Source organism: Pinus tabuliformis, chromosome 9 (genome assembly GCF_031772625.1).
Source record: "Pinus tabuliformis cultivar Carrire ecotype Pingquan chromosome 9, CPIR1, whole genome shotgun sequence".
NCBI lineage: Eukaryota > Viridiplantae > Streptophyta > Pinopsida > Pinales > Pinaceae > Pinus > Pinus tabuliformis.
This window is the reverse complement of record NC_142307.1, coordinates 1,565,592,488-1,565,614,405: the sequence shown is the minus strand read 5'-3', so window position 1 is coordinate 1,565,614,405 and position 21,918 is coordinate 1,565,592,488. Positions and strand designations below refer to the sequence as shown.

Sequence of the window (21,918 nt, the reverse complement as noted above, 5' to 3'; positions counted from 1 at the left end):
CAGAATCAATGTCGGGTGGAAGAGAAAGCCACACACAATAGAGGAAAAATTTCTCTAAAGGAACTTCAAGTCTTAGAAGTTCGATTTTTCCAGATAGATTGGGAGTAGCAGCTAGCAGATCAGTGCATTCCAAAAGGGAGTGTGATTAGTAGAGCAACAACCAAGCAAAAGGAAAGAGTGGGTTTTCGACAATTTTTTTGATATGGCCACAACAGGGCTTAGAGATCAAGATAGATTGGAGGGTTCGTCCAACTATGTCATTTGGAAGGTCAGGATGTCCTTCCTGTTGGATGAATATGGCTTGAAGCTCTACATAGACAGTGTTGTTGCAGTTCCCTAGGATGTAGATCAACTAAAATAATATAGGAAGGAAATGGCGAAGGTGAAGCGGTTGATCCTGGATGGAGTCCAAGACCATATAATCTCACACATAGCTCACAAAAATGGTGCGAAAGAGATGTGGGATGCTCTCTCTACCTTATATCGGGGCACTTCCGAGCAGAGGAAGATGTTCCTAGAAGAAAAGCTGGGATGCATCAGGATGCAGAAGGGGGAAGGCATAGATCCCTTCCTCACCAGGATTTGGGAGGTTCGAAATTAGCTTGCCGTTGTTGGGGCAGTGCCTCAACCAAAAGAGCTAGTCTGGTTGACACTAAACAATGTCTCTGAGGAGTGGCAAGTTTTTGTCGAAAGTATATTGGGTAGAGACAAGCTACCAGAATGGGACAGGATGTGGTCAAACTTGCAACAGGAGGAGTTGAGGCAAGCTTTGTTAAAGAGCTCCATCAGTGGTAGCAGTAGCACTAGATTAAAGGTGGTGAAAGAGGAGGAGAATGTGGTCCTCGCATCAAAGGGTCCCAGTTAGGGGTAGGGGGGGAAAGAAGGAAGAAGAAGGACTTGTCAAAGGTCAAGTGCTTTAGATGTGGTGAGCTCAGTTACTACAACACGTAGTGTCCTATCAGGGAGAAGGACAAGTTAGAGAAGCAAGACCAATAAGCAGCGTCAATTGAAATCAATAAGATGTCCTTTAGGTTGGAGGTGGACTTCGCAATGTTGGCATCCATACCTCCAGGAGTGAGGTGGGGTGACTTGGATTTGTAGCCCTAGAAGAGCTACAGACTTGGGAAGGGTCCTTGAGGAGTCCACCTCATGGATCATTACCTGGCTACAGGGGTCCACAATATTCAATAGCAAAATGGATTAGTGGCAGTTGATGCAGTCTGTACCATAGTGGCAACTGTAGACTAGTAGTAGTTAGACGCTGAGAAGCGCAGTGCAGTGTTGACAGCAGAGCAGGTGGCTCAATGTCGAGTTGGGAGCAGCGCAGATTCTTTAGTGACAGTGCAGATGCTAGTAGCAGTAAGAGGCTCGGGAGACAAATGCATCATACTTAACATAGTTGATTCAGTATTTTGGATGCTTCTTAGTTGTAGTAGTTGCAGTTGCAACAACAACAAATGAGAGAGAGTTGCAATGCAGATGTAGTGTTGGCAGTAGTTCAACAGTGTCAGCAACAACACAGATGCAACATCAGAATTGTGCAATAATTTGGTGGGAAGTAGCAGCCAGACATCAACACTAGAGAGGAAAAACAACACTAGAGAGGAAAAACAGTCTTCGCTAAGAGGGATTGTTAGTTTCTGTAGCATCGGATGTGTTCTAGCCATGAAATTTGGTGAAGAGGCTAGAGTACATGAGATATCCAAAACCCAGAAATGGTTTCTAGAAATTCCACCTTGGGATGACTTGGGAAATTTTCAACTGATTTTTAAAATATTTCCCAAGTCGAAACTTAGGGAATATGGTTGATTAATCAAAATTAATTAAGTCAAGGTGCAAATCATCTAGAAACTCACAAGGATCGAATCCAAGATGATCCTAGCCATTGATTAAGTTTTAATCTTGGTCGTTGGTGCTCCAACAATGGATTATAAGAGGAAGTCGATGGACACTTGGAGAAGACACACTAGAACATCAGCAGTTTGATTTCCTTGATAGATCGAATTCCAGAGAGCAACATCAGTTTTGAGAGAGCCAGAGATTGAAGCAGACACAGTGAGGGGCAGAGATAGTAATTCGGAGGAAGTTTCCCAGATCCGGAGATGAAGAAGCAAGGGGCCGAGTTATTCCCAGTGAGGTTGCACAGAGGACTGTGTAGTTGCTTCAAAGAAACAATTCGATTTAGCTGGAGAGGAATTCGTTTTCAGTTCTAAAGGCTGGGTAGAGGGTCTAGAGTGTTAGAACTTAGAGAAGCGATTTCCTCAGTAGAGACAGGCATAACGACTTCATCAAAGGCAATTCAGAGGCTAGACGTCACAGGATCTGTGCAGAACAGCGCAGAGGGCCCAGGAGGATGAGTTTCTGACGAGAAGTTGTACCGAGATTGTTTGTGGAAGAAGGGTAATTCCCTCATATAATTTTGCCTAGTTTTTCTTGTTATTTGGAGTGCCAATTGGGAATCCATAGTTTTTACTTAGGATTTCATTGCTGCATAATATTAAAAACCCTCATTGTTGCACTAGATTTCCCACATTGGGTTTTTCCGGGGACAATTGTCCAAAAATAACGGTGTCAATTTTTTGTGTATGTGTGATAATATTTTCTCAGTTTCCAACGTTATTATTTCCGCAATATTTTATTTGTGAAGGTTGAAGTGTGATTTATTCAGTGTTTGCCATAACAAATAAATTGTTAAAATTAATTAACAATTAGAAGAATAATTTCCAGTTGTTGCAATAGGATTCCAGTTTTGGAACTTTCACATTGTTGGACCTGCCTTGGAAATTCACGGTTGGTTGAAGCATTGATGTTCTGTGTGAAAGCCTGTCCATATATTCAAAGTCAATTCATGTTTGAGCTGCTTCATACACATTGGATTGCCTCCAAGCACCGGATGATCAATTTCTGGTTTGAGATATTCTTCCTATGATATGTGAATACATGGATGTAGTGATGTGTTTTGGGATCGTTATTAATAAGATGAGTATATCTGGGTGTTGCTTTAGTATGAGATCTACCATGATATTTTTGGATGAGAAGTCTATAGCTTTAAGCATGGCCGAGGTTGAGTAAGATGTTGTTGGCATGGCTAGTTGTGAGGAAGGTTGAAGAAGCTTGTTGGAGAGTTGTTTGAGCAGGTTCTGGATATGACAAGGATACATTGTGATAATAATGAGTGGGATCTGATTGGTATCGAATCCTTCATATAGTTGGGATTGAGATATCTTCAGTCGATGTTGTACTAGACAAGCTTAGGTTTGTGGTTGCTTCCTCCGTGAGAGGGAGGATGAATAAGGTATCATTTTTGTGATATATATTTTTTTCTAATGTAATATTTGTTTTGATGTCCTATATGAATAGGAGACTGTTGCTATTGAGACATGATGACTGAACTCTTCAGTGAATTTTTCAAACCGATACCAGATATGAGCACGATGATATGTTTCTGATCTATAGAGAGCAGGACTAATCAAGAAAACTAAGCCAACTCTTCCCCCTGTCTGAGCTCCCAGGGTGAGGAATTGAGATGGAAGGCTCCTGTGGTTGAGGGATATCTAGACAATAGGGTCGTAGATGTTGCTCCCCTAACTGTCTGCCATAGGGTGTGTGTGATCCTTGTCTATTTTGACAAGTTGGGTATCTACCTGTATCTTAGTCTATGCAGAGTATACCCCAGTTGACATCATACCCACAAGCTAGGCTTGTTGGTATTACCGCTTCTTGTCTGGCCAATAGGTTGAGAGAGTGCTTGGGGTTGTGTGATCCTTACCTTTGGTAAGTCGGGTATCTCACCCAAGTTGATTATGATGCAGGTGTTCTACCACATGACTATTGAGTGTCATTGTTGGGAAGATCAGCGGGCAATAGGATGGTTGTGATCCTTACCTTGTATAGCAAGTGGTATCTCGCCCATTGATTGCATCATGTGATGGTTGTGATCCTTGCTTGGTAAGTGGTATCTCACCTGTTGCTTGACATGGCGTGAGAGTGTCCAATAGGACCTTCCTCATTGTCATTGGATTCCGGGTTGAGATGTGCTCCCCAATGTGATTCTGGTTTGAGACCAAGCACCTTGATGTGGTTTCAGGTTGAGATGTGCTCCCTGATGTTAAGCTCGCTGATGTTTCCTAGGTAGTAGCATTGAGCTCCCTGCTGGATGTGATTCTGGGTGGTAGTAGTGGCTCCTCGATGTATAGAGGGTGGCAGCTTAGGCTCCCCTCCGATATCAAATTCTTCCTCTTTTAGATTCGAGAATCTTCAACATATGAGTAGATATAATCAAGAGATAAATAGAGATGAGCAGTGATGACATTTGTTGAGGAGATACTTGAGATTGGATATGATTTGATGCCAGGATAGTTGTGATGATTACATGATGCATTTGGAATTTCTCCCTAGCTAAGAGGGAGTGTTAATTTGGTATCTTAGTGAGAAATTCCAACCATGGGATGATATTCCTCTTTTCGAGAGGACCAATTTTGACTTTGAAGCGCTCAATTTGGACAAGAGAAAATGCATTTTTGAATTAAAGCCCATGTGCATATTTGATCAGGTCGGTCCTAAAGTAAATTGGACTCCCTTGGAAGGCTGTAAATATGAGTCAAGTGACCCTCATTTAGACAATCATCTTGGATCATTCTTCTATTCTCTTCCTTGATTTTGGTTCACATAGTTTTGAGGCAAGTCTGCAGAGAATTAGTTCACATGAAGGAGAAATTGCAAGGTCCAAAGCTCGCATCTCTGTTTTAGAGTTTTGGGTCTCAATTGCAGGCATGTCATGGAGAAATCTCAGTTGCAACCACATGCAGGCCGACTCATCTGTGCGGTTGAAACCTCTCAACCGCACACACAAAATGCCCTCCCTGCGGTTGTAAAGTAGGGTTTGTTTTTCATGAATTGCCGCAATTGACCAGAGTTGATCGTAGATGACTGAAGTTGACCATAGTTTGATGAAGTGATATTTGATTAGTACTTTTGTTGGAATCGTCTTTTGGATCTTGTTAAATTGATTTTGCTGGGATCATTTTCATGGATATTGTTTAGTTGTATGGATGAAGATATGGATCATTGTACTCTTTTTTGCTGAATCATTCAATGGAAATCTAATAAAAAGAAGAACCTGAAAGGGTTTTCCCCATAGTGGGTTTTGCCTTGGTCTTCGACCAATCCTTGTGTCTCTATGTGTGAATTCTTTTCTTCTATTGTTCCTTTTTGTTCCACCGCATTGATGATGATATTGTTCTTTTTATATAGTTGCATATGTTGCTGGATAATGATGTAAATCCGAATAATGTTATGATGTTGTGGGGTGAATTTAATATGGAAATAATGAAATGCAATTATCAAAGCAAAGGACAATATAGCCCTAAGAAAAATTAACAGGGAGACACTCGAAGTTCTCCAAAATAAGGGTGGAAATTCCGCTTGGAACTCCTGTACTAAACAACATTTCTCTTCTATTGAAGTTTCTAAGTTTACTTAGTTTAGAAACCCTTCATGCACTTTTTCTCATTTATTCCCACCTACTTGTTATTTTTTATTTAACAAGTTATTTACAAGGTAAATACTGAAAATAAACATCAGTGCATGCTCAACATATTACAGACCAGCAACTAAAAGAAACAATAAACACACCACATGACACCATTATTTTTGGACCAATGTCCCCGGAAAAACTCAATGCGGGAAAACCAATGCAGATATCTGAGGGTTTTCTTATTAAGCAATATCAGAGTACAATTTGGGTGCCGAAACTGGCCTACCCAATAGAGAATTTCCTTAGTAGCTATACCTCACAGTTTGAGAGAAATCTCCTGGCTGAAACCCCAAAAAATCCTTTTGGCGGCTCCTCAGCACAAAATTGCTATGCAACCCCAGCGTCTGCCCAATCTGGCCTGCATCAGCCCCTCTCTGTTTCACGCTGGCCCTGTGTCAACCTTCCTTGGCTTGCGTCAGCCCTAGGAGGCCCTACGTCAGCTTTTTGGGCCTCTGCGTCAAACACGCTGGCCTCTCTGGTGCTTTGCGCAACACTTGGCTGCCTTTTCTTGGCCCTGCGTGAGCCCTTGCTGGCTCCGCATCACTCTCCTTGGCTGCTGCGCTGCTCTCCCGGCACAATCTCTGCCTTCACTGTTTCTTTGTACTCAATGCCCCTCAGCTGCTCTCCCGATCGCTGATTCTATTTCTCTTAGCAAACCCCGCTCTAGAGAATAGAATGACTGATCACTCTGGTGTACTCTCCAAGTGACCCTCAAGCCTCCTCTTATACTTTTTTTGTTGACATCTCAACGGCTGAGATTAAGTCCCTAATCAATAACTAAGATTAGATCTGGCTTGATTCATGTGTTTTGGACCACTCTAACACAGATTCATATTAATACACATTAGACTTAGGGACCCCATTAAGAATATTAATTATTTTAATATCTCCTGATCTGTTTAGAATCTGCCCAAACCCTTTCTGGGTATTGTAGATCTCATGTGCCCCAACCTCTCTACCAAATTTTGTGGCTAGAGCACATCCGATGCTATCCCAAATCAACACTTTGTCTTAGCGAGGATTGTGCTCTAGCAATACTCCTCACTGAGTATTACTCTGATCATCCGGCATTGGTACTTGTGCTGATGCTAGGCCTTCCTGCCCAACATCCTCTGCACTGTTGCATATTGTACTGCTGCCCATGGTTCTACCACTTCCACTGCTGCATCTATACGATAGCTCCCTCTGCATCCGTGTTGCTGTTGGTCCTTTCTCCCAGCACTGCATCCGCACTGCACGTCCTCTCATCACGCTGTATCGTGCTGTCCATTGCTACATTGCAACTCAGTTACTGAGAAGGAAGTAACTGATCTCCCAACTGACCTCCTTGTTGGGCTAGAAACACCCACTGATGCTGAAGCTCCCTCTTCCGTCGACAAGTGCTCCCGCTCTCTGACCTCTGCGCTGCTGCAACACCTCCTTGCATCTCGCATTGTTGCACACCACTCTGTGCCTTCCTGCACTGGTGCAACACTCCTGTGCCTCTCGCATTGCTGCAGCCTGCTAGCTCTGCGCTTTCTCGGGACTCCTGCACTGTAGCTCTCTCTATCGCTCCATCCACATCCGTCTCTACCCACTCAGCCAGTCTTGCTACTCCTCGTCGGGGCTCCCGTAGCAAGGTCTAATCCAAGAGGTTGGTTACCTCAAGGATTCTGCCCCTTACTGCCTGTAGTCCATTTGACTACAGCTCGATGTCTCCACACTTCCGCTCAAGTGGTGCGTGTGCACTCATGGCACAATGATCATTTGTCAAAACTTCCTTCTCTACTTGTGCTGGCACTGCCTTAGTCTCGGAAGATTCTTCCTTACTCTTCTTCCTTGGGCACTGGGTCGCATAATGACCCATCTCCCCACAATGGAAGCACTTGATCTTGGAGAGATCTTTCTTCATCTGCTTCTCCTACTTTCTCTCAGATGTTAAGATCACATCCTCCTCCTACTGCTTGACCTTGATCCCTTTGCTGCTGCTACCTATTTTTGACTGTCGTCTGATCTCTTCCTGGCGAAGAGTTGCCCACATATCGTCCCAAGGTGGGAGAGTCCCTCTACCCAGGATACTCTGGACAAACACTTCCCAATCTTTTGAGACAACATTCAGGGCTGTCCTCACCATAAGTTCCTGATCCGGTGTCGCCCCTATAGCAGTCAACTGGTCTCAGATCTCATTTAGTCCTCCGAGATACGATCTCATCTGGTTCTCGAGCAGCATTCTTCTCTGCACAAAAGTATGTTGGTACAAGTTCTTGAGAGCCTCCCACATCTCAACTGCTATTTTCTTCTCGGTTATATGTGGTACCACATGATCCTTGACCCCGTCAAGGATAATGCACTTGGCCCTCGCCATCGCCTCTTCGTACTTGTCGTTATCATTGGGGTCGGCTGGGATAGCTATAACCTTTAAGGCGAAGTTCTTGACACGATTCCTATCAAGCACTAATAAGATTCTGGCCTTCCAGATTGCGAAGTTCGATGCTCCGTCTAGTCTATCCTGGTCTCTTACTCTGTGTAGTGCCAGGACGCTTCTCTACTTCCCTCCTGGAAGTTCTCTGTTCGACTCCTCTGAGTCTCTAGTTCCCGTCTTGAAGTTCTCTTCTAGACTCTCTCTAAGTCCTGATTTCCCTCCTGGAAATCCTTCTGCCGCTTGTCAAGATGCCCTCTACTCTGATCGTCTTGTGCAATTACACTGCTGATCCAGGTTCCTCGGCTAGAAACCCTCGGTAACAACTCCTCTAGCCCTGCTCTGTCAGGTACTGTTGACTACAGTACCTCACCAACTCCACTCTACAATATTTCTGCAGCCTTGTAGACTCCAACAATTGCCTCTCTGTGAACTGCGTGGCTCTGGCTGGCTCTGCGTCACACTTCTTGGCTTCTGCGTTGCTAGAAACAGCTTCTGTCACCTCCGGACAGTTGTTTTCTGCTGCTATTGCTTCGCTCGGTTGATGTCTTTTAGTCCTCCTGTGATCTGCAATCATGCTCGGATACCATGTTGAAGTTTCTAAGTTTACTTAGTTTAGAAACCCTTCATGCACTTTTTTTGATTTATTCCTACCTACTTGTTATTTTTTATTTAACAAGTTATTTACAAGGTAAACATTGAAAATAAACACCAAAGCATGCTAAACATATTACAGATCAACAACTAAAAGAAACAAGAACAAACACACCACATGACACAATTATTTTTGGACCAATGTCCCCGGAAAAAACCCAATGCGGGAAAATCGGTGCAGCTATCTGAGGGTTTTCTTATTAAGCAATATCAGAGTACAATCTGGGTGCCCAAACTGGCCTACCCAACAGAGAATTTTCTTAGCAGCTACACCTCACTGTTTGAGAGAAATCTCCTGGCTGAAACCCCAGAAAATCCTTCAGGCAGCTCCTCAGCACAAAACTGCTTTGCAACCCCAACGTCTGCCCAATCTGGACTGCGTCAGCCCCTCTATGTCTCACGCTGGCCCTGTGTCAGCCTTTCTTGGCTTGCGTCATCCCCAGGAGGCCTTGCGTTAGCTTTTTGGGCCTTTGCGTTGGACACACTGGCCTCTCTGGTGTTCTGCGCAACACTTCGCTGCCTCTGCTTGGCCCTACGTGAGCCCTTGCTGGCTCTGCGTCACTCTCCTTGGCTGTTGTGCTGCTCTCCCGACACAATCTCTGCCTTCTATGTTTCTCTGTACTCAATGCCTTTTAGCTGCTCTCCCGATCACTGATTCTATCTCTCTTAGCAATCCCCGCTCTAGAGAATATAATCACTGATCACTCTGGTGTACTCTTCAAATGACCCTCAAGCCTCCTCTTATACTTTTCATGTTGACATCTCAACGGCCGAGATTAAGTCCCTAATCAACGGCTAAGATTAGATCTGGCTTGATACATGTGTTTTGGACCACTTTAACACAGATTCATATTAATACACATTAATATTTTATTTTCCCTAAGTTTAGACTTAGGGACCCCATTAAAAATATTAATTATTTTAATATCTCCTGATCTGTTTAGAATTTGCCCAGACCCTTTCTGGGTATTGGAGATCTCATGTGCCCCAACCTCTCCACCAAATTTTGTGGCTAGAGCACATCCGATGCTACCCCAAATCAACATCTTCTTGTGCTAAACAACTCCAAGAGAAGATCAAAGTTGAATTGTAATATTCAAGAGATGATCAACAAAATGAGTCCATCCCCATTTTATCTTTTCTTTCCATCCTTCTAGACTCCTTTTTAATATTATTTCATTGGTGGGGGCCATTCTCCACTTAGTGACTTTTGTCGCCATTTTAATAAAATAATAATTTGCTCCATTTTCCAATAAAATAATGTTTTGCCAGCATTCTCCAATGAAATATTAATTTGCCATCATTCTCCAATAAAATATTATTTTGCTGCACTTTCTAATAAAAACAATATTTTCCCCTTTTTTACCAAAATTGGACAATCCTAGGGTATAAGAATATCCATCAAGGCAAGGAGTTATTGCCCACTAGGGGGAAGTCTACAATGTTAGTTTTTGTAGCATCAGAAGTGTTCTAGCCACAAAATTTGGTGGAGAGGCTAGAAAAAATGAGATCTCCAAAACCCATATATCGTTTTTGGAAATTCCACCTAGAAATGACTTAATTAGATTATTAACCAATTTTTAAATATTTCCTAAGTCTAAACTTAGGGAATATCGTTAATTAATTAGTGTTAATTAAGTCAAGGTGAGAATCAACTACAAACTGACACAGATCGATCTAGAGATGATCCTAGCCATCGATTATGTTTTAATCTTGGCTGTTGATGCTTCAACAGAAGATTATAAGAGGAGATCGATGTAGTGATGGAGAGAACACTTCAGCAATTCGATTTATTGGTAGATCGATTTCCAGAGTAGCAGCAGTCAGTTGTCGGAAAGAGAGTTAGAGATTGAAGCAACAAGAGAGGAGTAGAGACAATGAGGTTGGATGAGGCATTCCAAATCTAGGGAGTGCATTTGTAGAGAGGCAGAAGAGCCACAGAGAGGCTGACGATGGGGCAGCGTAGCAGCCTCTAGAGGCAAGATCGATTTGCTAAGAGGGAGAGATGTCTTCAGTTTCAGAGGCAGGGAAGGAGTCCCAAAGTGTCGAAGAAGCATCTTTCCCATCAGGAAAAGGCAAAACAACTTCATCAGAGACTAATCTGAGGATAAATGTCCAGCAGGCTACACAGAGCAACGTAGAGGGTCAGACTGCTGAATTTCTGAAGGCAAGTTGTGCTGGGAGTTTGCCTGTACGATGAGGAAAATTCCTCACTAGATTTTTGCCAATAATTTTCTTTGTAGGATTGCCAAATTTCGGCATCCAGTTGTATTCAAAATTTTTCACTGCTGCATAATAATAAAAACCCTCAGCGGCTGCATCGGTTTTCCCAAGTTGGGTTTTTCCGGGGACTTTTGCCCAAAAATAATTGTGTTATTTTTATGTGTGTGCTAGCATTTCTTAGATTCCAACGCATTATTTTTCTACAGTTTTATTTGATAAGGTTGCAGTGTATTTATTTCGATATTCGCCGTAGCAGATAAATTGTTAATTAACTAACAATTAGGAGAAATAATATCAGTAGCTGAATAGGGTTCCAGTTTGGAATTTTCACATACAATGCCACAAAGGTAGACATATCATGAAATAAACAAGACTGGGTGTAGCCATGGCCGTCCACAGCGACAGGGATCTAAGAGTCACTCTCACAAATAACACACATCAATATGGCTTTACAGGGCTATAAGGCACATCCTTTGGGCTTGTATGGCGTGGCCAAAAGGTTCTAAAGTAACTCTGCTGAAAGAGGAGTAACAAGGTCTAGGTGACATGAATATATAATCTGTATATCTCCTCTTTGATGTCCCGATTCACTATCTGGCTAGGTGGCTAGAGATGGACCAAGACATCTAAGGAGTATTGAAGGGGGGAAGATGCTCCAGGGAGATGGTCATTGACTGGAGAAGTTGGAACGCCTTTGAAGATTAACCTTGTGCACGGTCTGTGGAGTGATCCAAGGCAAAGACCTCTAAGGAGTAAAGTGCAATATGGGGTCACCACTCTCTCCTAGTAGTAGAGTCCCTAAAAGATCCGACTCTAATAAATCAGATAAGATGAAATTAGGTAAGAGCATCACCATGTTAGATAAGATATGGCAATAGGATAAACATGAAGGGAACATCACCAATAACTGTTACTAGTTTTTGCCAAAAAATTCCAAACTTTTGGGCACTTATTCCATGCAAAGCAAGAACAACCTTTTCCTCTACACAAGTTGAGATAGTTCTACAACAAATCTAAGATTTGGAAGTAAAACTGTGCTGCTGTCCAGTCAAGGATAGAAGGGGAATATCCTCTCTTAAATACTTTGGATTATTTATTCATGCCCCTGGGTGACTCTTCAATGCCTATTACTACGCTGCCTGTCAGAGCATGTGAGACCTTCCAGTGTGGTAATATTTAATGAAGTTAGTTAGTGGGAAAACTTAACTTCTTTCCACCCGATATTCTTCTCCAAATCTGGTAGGATTTTGCTGATTGATGAGGGCTTTGACCATGGTGCTTTCCTATCAAGGGTTTTGGCTTATTTTAAGACAACTCAAATCGCTGAAATTTCAACAAAACGAGTGGATCAGGGCAGAAAGTTGCCTCATGAGAATAAAAAGACTCATTGGAAATGGCGAGTTTGTCTACTTATTAACTCACTTTATATTTAATTATCAGTTTTCTTATTGTTGACTGTCTTTGTGTCATGAGAACTACCATTAAGGTTTAATTTATTAGGTCCTCACTATGTTTCTTTTTCAACTCTCAGTCGAACTTGTCTTGCACAGGCTGTAATATATTCCATCTGTAAAAGGCATATTATTTTCAATAAAGCTTGTGCTTGAGAGAAAAAAAGCATACATTTTAAGCTGAAGCATTGTTCTCATTTCAGTTAAGAAGTACTGATTACTGACTGGAGTATAATTTACAATTGTCTATGTATTAAACGAGTGCTTTTTTGTTATTTAATATAACCAGGTTTGACCGAAACATGTGCTGGAAGTTTTAGTTCCTTGGCCAATGTCTTCTCCATGGTTGGAACAGTTGGAGTGCCTGTTCCATCCATTGATGTGCGGCTTAAGTCGGTCCCTGAGATGGGCTATGATGCACTTTCCGGAACACCACGTGGAGAGATTTGTATAAGGGGAAACACCATATTTTGTGGGTATCACAAGCGTGAAGATCTGACTAGTGACGTTCTTATGGATGGTTGGTTTCACACAGGTAACAAGCATAGTCGAACATCTCAAGATGCATTTTTCTGTTGGCCTTGGCTGAATATTTTAATTATGACAGCACCTAAATGATAGTATGAGTGACTCATTGTATCCATGCCCTTACGTGTCTCAATGAATATTAACCCAGGAATAAAATTTGTCTTGATTGGTGCAGGTGATATTGGCGAGTGGCAACCAAATGGATCATTGAAAATCATTGATAGGAAAAAAAATATTTTCAAACTTTCACAGGGTGAATACGTTGCAGTGGAAAATTTAGAGAATGTATACAGCCGTTGTTCTGCTACTGCTTCGGTATGCAGGTCTAACATATGTTGTTTTCTTAGAAACTTCAAACAGACATAGCATCTAAGAAGTGAAACTATTGACCTTGTTGGAAGTTAGATAGTGCTATATATCTTCTGCTGCTAGAACCCATTTACGTTTGTGCTTTTTGAAAGCAATGGTTAATGATCATAATTCTCTCCGAGTCTAGTTACAAATGGTTTCTGAATCTATGAAATGTGCATACATAAACCCTGTACAGTAAGTCTGCCAGCATGACTTTAGAAACACTTTCATGATTAGCAACTTTTAAATGTATGCAGATTTTCTGTCTTATGGATATGGAAACCTAGAAGAATCCTATAATAAAAAAGTCTGAAAATAATGAAGTTTTGTTTTACTCATCGTTTGGGTGAACATAGTTTTGAATTAAAAATAGAAATTCTTCTGTGTTTGACAAGTATGTGATTAAATCTTTGATCCAAAATCATCTTTTGGAGACATCATCGGTAATTTGTTAACAATAATCATTGGTAAACACGTGCCAGAATTTTTCTGGAATTTTCGTATGGAAACATGCATAGAATGTCCATAGTTTATCTTCTTGGAAAGTTTGATATATAGAATTGTAACAATTGTATACTATCAAGACAATTGTCTTTGTAGTTATTTAAAGTCAATGTCATATTCATTTATGGGATATCGGTTACATCCATTGCAATTTAAGAACCTTAAGTACAACCCTTCACACACAAACTAAATATGTGAAAATCAGATATCTTCAGAAATCACATGTCAAAACAAAGAAATTTAATATACAAGGCTTGCATAACAGTGCATCAATCTAAAAAATCTTGGGTCAATGGCCGACAAGACAAAACTGACATAATGGGTCTATTCCACTTACTTGTCCAGATTGATTGGCTTATTATTTTCTAGCCCATGTTAACTAGGAAGGAGATGGCATCCATTCTTTTCACTAACTCCCAGCAATTGATTTTAGAATGAATTTTATTTGTATAGGAATATCTGAGGAAAATCTTCGATGGTCTCTGCATTAACCAATGTTGCATGACTCGTACTCATATAAGACTCGTCTGGGTATTGATTCGGTGACCTGTATAAGACTCGGGAATGACCCGTATAAGACTCGTCAAAATACAAAAAAAACTTAAAAAATATGATCTCCAAAAAAAAAAAAATATGAATTTTGGGTGGGTTCACGGTGGATCCCCTATGCGGGTCGCATGCTGGTCTTCACGGGTTCAATACGATTAGATAGGTTCTACGTGGGTTTGGACGAGTACAGGTAGACATCGCGGGTCCTATGCGAGTGACCCATCTCGCTATAGAACCCTTCAAGACCTGCGTGTACTCGCAGGTCTTATAAGAGTCGTGCTACATTGGGATTAACATGGCAACCTGAATGCCTCGGTTTCATGAGTTTATTTTACTTCGTTTAATATTGTTGATTTTGGGTAGCATCGGATGTGCTCTAGCTCCAAAATTTGGGCTAGAATACATGAGATCTCCAAGACCTAGAAATCATTTGGAGAAATTCCACACGGATGATGAGTTATTAAAATAATTAATATTAATGGGATTCCTAAGTGTAAACTTAAGAAAATAAAAATATTAAAGGGTATTAATAAAAATATGGTTGAGAAGCTTCTAAGAGGTGAAGATCAAGTCTGTTTTAATCTTAGCCATTGATTAGAGATTTAATCTTGGCCGTTGATTGATCAACAAGAAAAGTATAAGAGGAGGCTTGAGGGTCAGTTGGAAATACATCAAGTGATCAAAGAAGTTCGATTTTTTTGAGGCGTGGTTTGCTGAGAAAATCGAACCGCTGATCAGAGTTGCAGCAGAGGGGCAGGGATAGTTGGGTTGGAGGATCTTCTCCGGGACCCTGAATACACAACAAAGAGAGGCAGAGATAAGCCAGAGGAGGGAACGCAGACCAGAGAGGTTGACGCTGGGCCAGGAGGGCCCACACATTGCTTGACTCAGTGCTAGCGCAGGCGAAGAGCTACCCTCCTGCAGAAGTCTGAATTCCGCCGGGGAGCAGTAGGATCAACCGAGAAGGTTGACGTCAGAGCTCCAGGAGGTAGAGGAGGCAGAGCAGAGCTGACGAAGAGTCTCAGAGTGCTCCACGCAGGCCCACGTAGCTACTGTGAAGGGGCAACGCCGTTATAGCAGGGGATAGTCAGTCCAGTTGTCGAATCAGAGGGATTTTGTTGGATGAAGTTAAGTAATCTCACTCAGGTTTCTGCTAGTATATTTTATCTCTGTAATTGGATAACCGAGAGGGCATCCAGAGTTGTATTCAGAACCACTGCTTAATAATAGAAAACCCTCAGAGCTGCTGCACTGGTTTTCCCGCATTGGGTTTTTCCAGGGGCGTTTGTCCAAAAATAACGATGTCCCTTGTGTGTTTGTCTCATATCTATTTTAGTTTATGATTTATATGTCAATGTAGTCTGCAGTAGTCTTTTTCATCATTGTTTAAATAATTAAATAATTTGTTGAATTTAAAAACAAGTAGGAGATGATAAACCAGTGATTGCAGTAGGATATCTGATGTGTAGATTCAGAAGTTTTCACATGGTATCAGAGAATTGCAGATCATAGGATATTGAAGACATCAACTAGGAAACCAGTGAATTTGCTACAGAGAAGCAGCGGTCCCGAGTGACAATGTTGTTTCAAAGGCAGAGGAGCAGTTGAAGGAGTGATGCAGAGCTAGAGATGTGACGCAGAGGCTCATGCAGTGCCTGCATCATCATTTTGAACCTATAGAGGATGACACAGTACCCGAGAGGAGCTCACGCAGTGACTGTGTTAGCTCTCTGGGTAAGCGTAGAGCCTGAGAGGCTCAAATCAGTCAGTTGTCGGAGTTGGAGGAGCAGAGCAGATTCGATCAGTGGAGTTGGTGGGTGCTGTTGCTATTGGTGCAGAACAATGTCTGTGGAGACAAAGCCAAGGTAGAGGGAGTCATTGCCTTGACAGATTTCTAGCCAAAGAAATCTAGATCTGGGTTGCAGTAGCAAAGGAGGATTGAAGAGGAGTGATTCGGCATTTGTTGGGAGGATTTTCGTGAAGGAAATTAGGACTCAGAGGGAGTCTATAGGAAATTGCTCCTTAGAGGATTTCTAGCGCCGAAGAAATCCAAATACGAGTCTTGACTAGATTAACAACAGGAGAGGGAGAAGAGAACTAGTCTTATATTTGTTGAGCAGAGATGGAAGTCAATGGACTGAGGGATCAAGACAAATTGGATGGAGCATCCAATTTTGTCATCTAGAAGGCCAGGATCCTGGCAGTCCTACACAAGAATCGCATCAAGGACTATGCCTTGAAGGTAGTTGCTATTTTGGTTGACGCTGATCCGCTTTAGAAGTACGAGGAGGCCCAAGGGAAGGCTAAATGCATGATTATAGACGGGGTCAAAGATCATGTGGTCCCACACATTGCTAAGAAGGAAACAACAAGGGAGATGTGGGAGACGTTGACCACCTTGTACCAGGGGACTTCCTTTCAATGGAAGATGCTATTGGAGAATCAGTTGAGACAGTACTAGATGCAGAAGGGATAAGAGATCAATCCCTTCCTTCTTAGGTTGCAAGGGAGTTGAGACCAGCTGACTTCCGTGGGGTCTACACCAGATCCTGAGTTCATGGTCAGGATTGCCCTGAATGCAGTCACCGAAGACTAGGAGACATTTGTCCAGAGTATCTTGGGCAGAGCTTCTCTCATAGTTGGGAGGAAATGTGGGCAGCTCTTCGACATGAAGAGATCATGAGGTTGACCAAGGCAGGAAGTAGTAGCAAAGGAGCCTGGGTCAAGGAGGGAGGAGGAGGATGCTAATCTTGCATTATCGGGACAACATGGGCGCAAAAAAGGAAGAAAAAGGATATATCGAAGGTTAGATGCTTCAGGTGTGGTGAACTAGGATATTTCGCAACTCAGTGCCCCCGGAAGAAGGGCAAGGAAGAGGCTTCTGACTCGAAGGCTGCTCCAACGAAAACTGACAAGGAGGATGATGACGAGGATTGTGCCATGAGTGCTCATGCACCTTTGGAGAAGAGGTGGGGTGACATCGAGCTGTAGTCAAGAGGACTACACGGGGGCAGGATGCTTGAGGTGCCCAAACTCTTGGATCACATACGGCTATGGGAGCCCTTAACGACCATAGCATATTGACGGGAGTCATTTGGTGCGAAGGATGATAGAGCAACAATGGTGGAGTTAGAGTGCCAGAGTCTGAAGCAGCGCAGTGGAGGTTGCAACAGTGCAGGAGGCACAATGCATATTGCAGCAATGCAGTAGCAACAAAGGGTCAACACAGATTAGCAGCAGAGGTAGCTTCAACATCACGGGGTATCCAGACTGACCAGCATGCCAGCTTTTGGGTGGCTTTTTAATTGCCTACTTCTCAGCAACCAAGTTGCAGTGCAGCAGTTAGTAGTGTCAGTGCTATGAGCAAAATCATGCAGCGTATTGAGAGGGAGCTACAATACAGATGTAGTAGTGACAGTGGTAGTGTCATGGGCAACACTACAGGTTGCAGCAGTGCAGTGGATGAAGGGCAGCAGGCCAAGCATCAACAACACAGAGTTCCGATGTCGTAGATCAGTGTGATGCTTCTAGTTAGAAGTATTGCTAGAGCACATTCCTCGCTAAGAGGGAGTGTTAATTTTGGGTAGCATCGGATGTGCTTTAGCTCTGAAATTTTGTGGAGGGGCTAGAATACATGAGATCTCCAACACCCATAAATTGTTTGGAGAAATTCCACCCGGATGATGAGTTATTAAAATAATTAATATTTTTAATGGGGTTCCTAAGTCTAAATTTAGGAAAATAAAAATATTAATGGGTATTAATAAAAATATGGGTGAGAAGCTTCTAAAAGGCGAGGATCAAGTCTGTTTTAATTTTAGTCGTTGATTAGGGACTTAATATCAGTTGTTGATTCATCCACAGGAAAAGTATAAGAGGAGGCTTGAGGGTCAGTTGGAGATACACCAAGTGATCAAAGAAGTTCGATTTTTCTGGGGCGTGGTTTGCTGAGAAAATTGAACTAGTGATCAGAGTTGCAGTAGAGAGGCAGGGATAGTTGGGGTTGGAGGATCTTCTCCAGGACCTCGAATACACAACAAAGAGAGGCAGAGATAAGCCAGAGGAGGCAGCACAGACCAGGGAGGTTGAAGCTGGGCCAGGAGGGCCCATGCATTGCTTGATGCAGTGCCAGCGGAGGGGAAGAGTTGCTGTCCTGTAGAAGTCTGAATTCAGTCGGGGAGCAGCAGATCAACCAAGAAGGTTGACGTCAGAGCTCCAGGAGGTAGAGGAGGCGGCGCAGAGTTGACGCAGAGTCTTAGAGTGCTCCACGCAGGGCCATGCAGCTACTGTGAGGGGGCAGTGCAGTTGTAGCCGGGGATAGTCAGTCCAGTTGCCAGATCAGAGGGATTTTGCCGAGTGAAGTGAGGTAATCTCACTTAGGTTTCTGCCAGTATATTTTATCTCTGTAACTGGATAGCCGAGAGGGCATCCAGAGTTGTATTCAAAACTACTGCTTAATAATAGAAATCCCTTAGAGCTGTTGCATTGGTTTCCCTGCATTGGGTATTTCTGGGGACGCTTGTCCAAAAATAACGGTGCCCTTGTGTGTTTCTCTCATATCTATTTCAGTTTATGATCTATGTCAGTGTAGTCTATAGTAGTGTTTTTAAACAATGTTTAAATAATTAAATAACTTGTTGAATGTAAAAACAAGTAGGAGATGATAAACCAATGATTGCAGTAGGATTTCTGATGTGTAGATTTAGAAATTTTCACAAATATCTGGTAGTTGGTAAATGAAGAGATAAAAGCAATTTCATTTGCACTAAAATACGTTCACATTTATTAAGGCCACTATTCTTTATCTCTAGATAATTGGCACATATTAGATCATTGTACTATACATAATTTACAAGTTATCCAAGAGAATTTCTTCGGCAAGAAGCGTGTTCAACATACGGACATGCAGTAAACTCATTAGCTTACAACATAATGTGAAAATTTGGATGCCCAAATTTCTACTACAACAACTGATTAAGTTTCTCCTACTTGATAATTTATGAATCAAGTTACTTGCTGTTTCCTATAGTAAATATCAAAACTAATACACTGCAGTGTACACCATTTAAATTATAAGCAGAAACAAGAAATTGAACAGGAAAGAGATACAACACATCTACACAGTTATTTTTGGACAAATGTCCCCGGAAAAAACCAATGCGGGAAACCCGGTGCAACATATATGAGGGTTTTATTATTAAGTAGTAGTAATTTCTGAGTACAATTTGTTGGATGCCCAACTGACTATCCTATACAGAGAAAAACTGGACAAAACACGTAGTGAGATGCTCTCACCCTGTCATTGGAAGAATCAGACCCTGATCTCGCTGGAAAGAGGTTCTGCGTCCCTTTTGTGTCCCTTCTGCGTTAGCCTCTACACAAAATGGCATCAACCCTGCACAACTTCTGCGTCACCTCTACTGGGGACTACGCTGCTCTTCCTTCTGATCCTCTGCTGCCTAGAAACTTCGATTTCCGATCTCCCGGTCTCACACCCCAGATCCCAGCGTCTGAAACTCGATTTCCTCAACAGGAAATTCGATCTCCCTCTAGGCTCTGCATTGCTGCTGCATCAGCACGACGTGGGCCAATGTTAGTCTCTCTTTGGACATTGTTTTGTCCTCTCTGCCTTGTACTCTCTGGCCAAAGAAAAGAATCCTCACTAGATACTATCCCTGCCCCTCTCTGCAAAAAATCACTATCGAAAATCTCTTCGGTAGCTGCTCTGCTTCAGAAAATCGAACTCTTGATCTTCTCTGCGTGTGTTCGCCAAGTGCTCCTCAAGCCTCTTCTTATATCTTTTTATTGGACAACCAACAACGCAGATTAACTTCTAATCAATGGCTTAGATCATTTTGGCTTGATCTTCGTCTTCTTCTAGAAGTTACATCCACAGTTTAGATTAATACCCATCAATTATTTTAATTTCCTAAGTTTATGCTTAGGGTCCTATTAAAAATAATTAATTATTTTAATAAAATTGTTTCTCGATGGAATTTCCCAAAACGATTTTTGGGTATCGGAGAATGCATGTGTTTAAGCCTCACTGCAAATTTTGAGACAGAACACATTTGATGCTACCAGAAATCAACACATAAAATCTGAGCAGGATTGGATTCTGAGTTCTATTACTCATAAATTTGAAGAGCGCCCGTATTAGACTTAACCATAACGAGTTATGCCCGTTTTGCACGCTGACTTTAACACTGTGTCCTCAGAGATTTCATCATGACATGGGAAGACTTATGAACAATACCAATATTTCTACTTATCCAAACTATTATGAATATAAACAGATAAAATCTAGCTTGACTTTTTCGTATGAATTTTTGAAGTTATATAATATAATTGTCACATATTCTTGCATCAGCCAAACCCAAAGCCAAGACCTCTATAGGTGTGGGGTGTTACCCACCAAAATGGGTAACTCCATAGGAAGAAAACTTTCTCCTACATTTGACAGCCAGTTGTTCAGACAGAAAGCCAGCAGCCCCTACCATCCACCATTAAACGATGATATGCCATGTGCCTGTGCCATTTGCATCATCCATCTACCTCTCACCTTCGACATTGGCACTTGGATGAAGGTGGGTTGCTTTTTAAAGGGTACTTTGATCATTTTGCAATCCGGTGCTTATACTTGCTTGTTCTGGGCATTTAGTATGTATAATGGGGTGATCTGGAAGATTGACAAACCTTGACCATTATTTTGTTCTCTCACCTTACTTGGGGTTAGTCTTTGAAATTAGTCCAATGAGACCTCCCTTAAGGTCCTTTGGGTTATAGGATGGGCACCACTTGGAAAACCATGTTTGAGATAGCATGTCCCATTCTCCCCTTACCATACTTAACACTTCCCATTCCACATTACAAGCCCCATACCTCCATTCTTCGGGTAGAACTTGTCATTGGTTCTTGGGGATTTGACACTGATATGCTTACATAACTTGAGTAGGGATCGAAAACTTTACCCTGGGACGTTGATGCAGCTAAAAGAAAAGAAAAAGCATATCATGGCCACAATGTAACAAAAGAAGGAAAATCAAAATGGAAAATATGGTTGATACATAAAGATTAGTATGTGGGCAAAGGCCTAGCATGAGATCTACCTCCCTCATATGTTCATCATCTATTGCCTGAGCACATGATGCTTGATTACATAAAAAAGGAACCCTTGCATGTCCCAACCCTAATGAGCAATAAACTAACTCATCTTAAAGGGGTAATAAAATTGTTACATCATACAAAGAAAGCTCTAACCCATGAGCTATGAGCGGTAATACAAGGAAAAATAAAAAAGAAGTAAAAGGCGCACAAGAGGGGTGGAGAATTCAAGTTGAACTGGTAACTGATGCATCCACGAATGCTCTCTCTTCACATCTGAACACTCAAGATGTGAACACCCCCATTAGTTGGTCCCTTTGATCATGGCACTTGACCATGAAATCTTCTCTCCTCCATTACCACATTATTATACACTAACACCTATCGATTGAATGATGGACCAGGGAGATGTCACTTCCCCTTAGGGGCTGGAAGCATCTAATAGGGTTGACGATTAACTACCCCTACCAAGGGAGAAAACGCCTTTGCAAGAACTTGGTCTTGATTTTGGAAGAGGATCTTGTTTGAAGTATTATCATGCCCTTGATGTCCAAGTTTGGTTCACTTAGATGCATTATTGATATTAGTCTCTGATAGATAGTTGCTTTCACTGGAATCCA

The 21,918-nt window shown here is 42.0% G+C and overlaps 1 protein-coding gene across 3 annotated transcripts in view; it reads left to right on the top strand.

Moving 5' to 3' along the window:
- The window catches only part of LOC149154613 (putative CoA ligase CCL6), a 305,760-nt gene that overhangs the window by 252,578 nt on the left and 31,264 nt on the right, over nucleotides 1-21,918 (top strand). For all 3 annotated transcript variants that reach the window (XM_089440150.1, XM_089440151.1, XM_089440149.1), the window contains 2 exons: nucleotides 12,552-12,797; nucleotides 12,966-13,105. In XM_089440150.1, coding sequence (XP_089296276.1) covers nucleotides 12,552-12,797; nucleotides 12,966-13,105 — 386 coding nt within the window. The remainder of the gene's footprint in view (nucleotides 1-12,551; nucleotides 12,798-12,965; nucleotides 13,106-21,918) is intronic.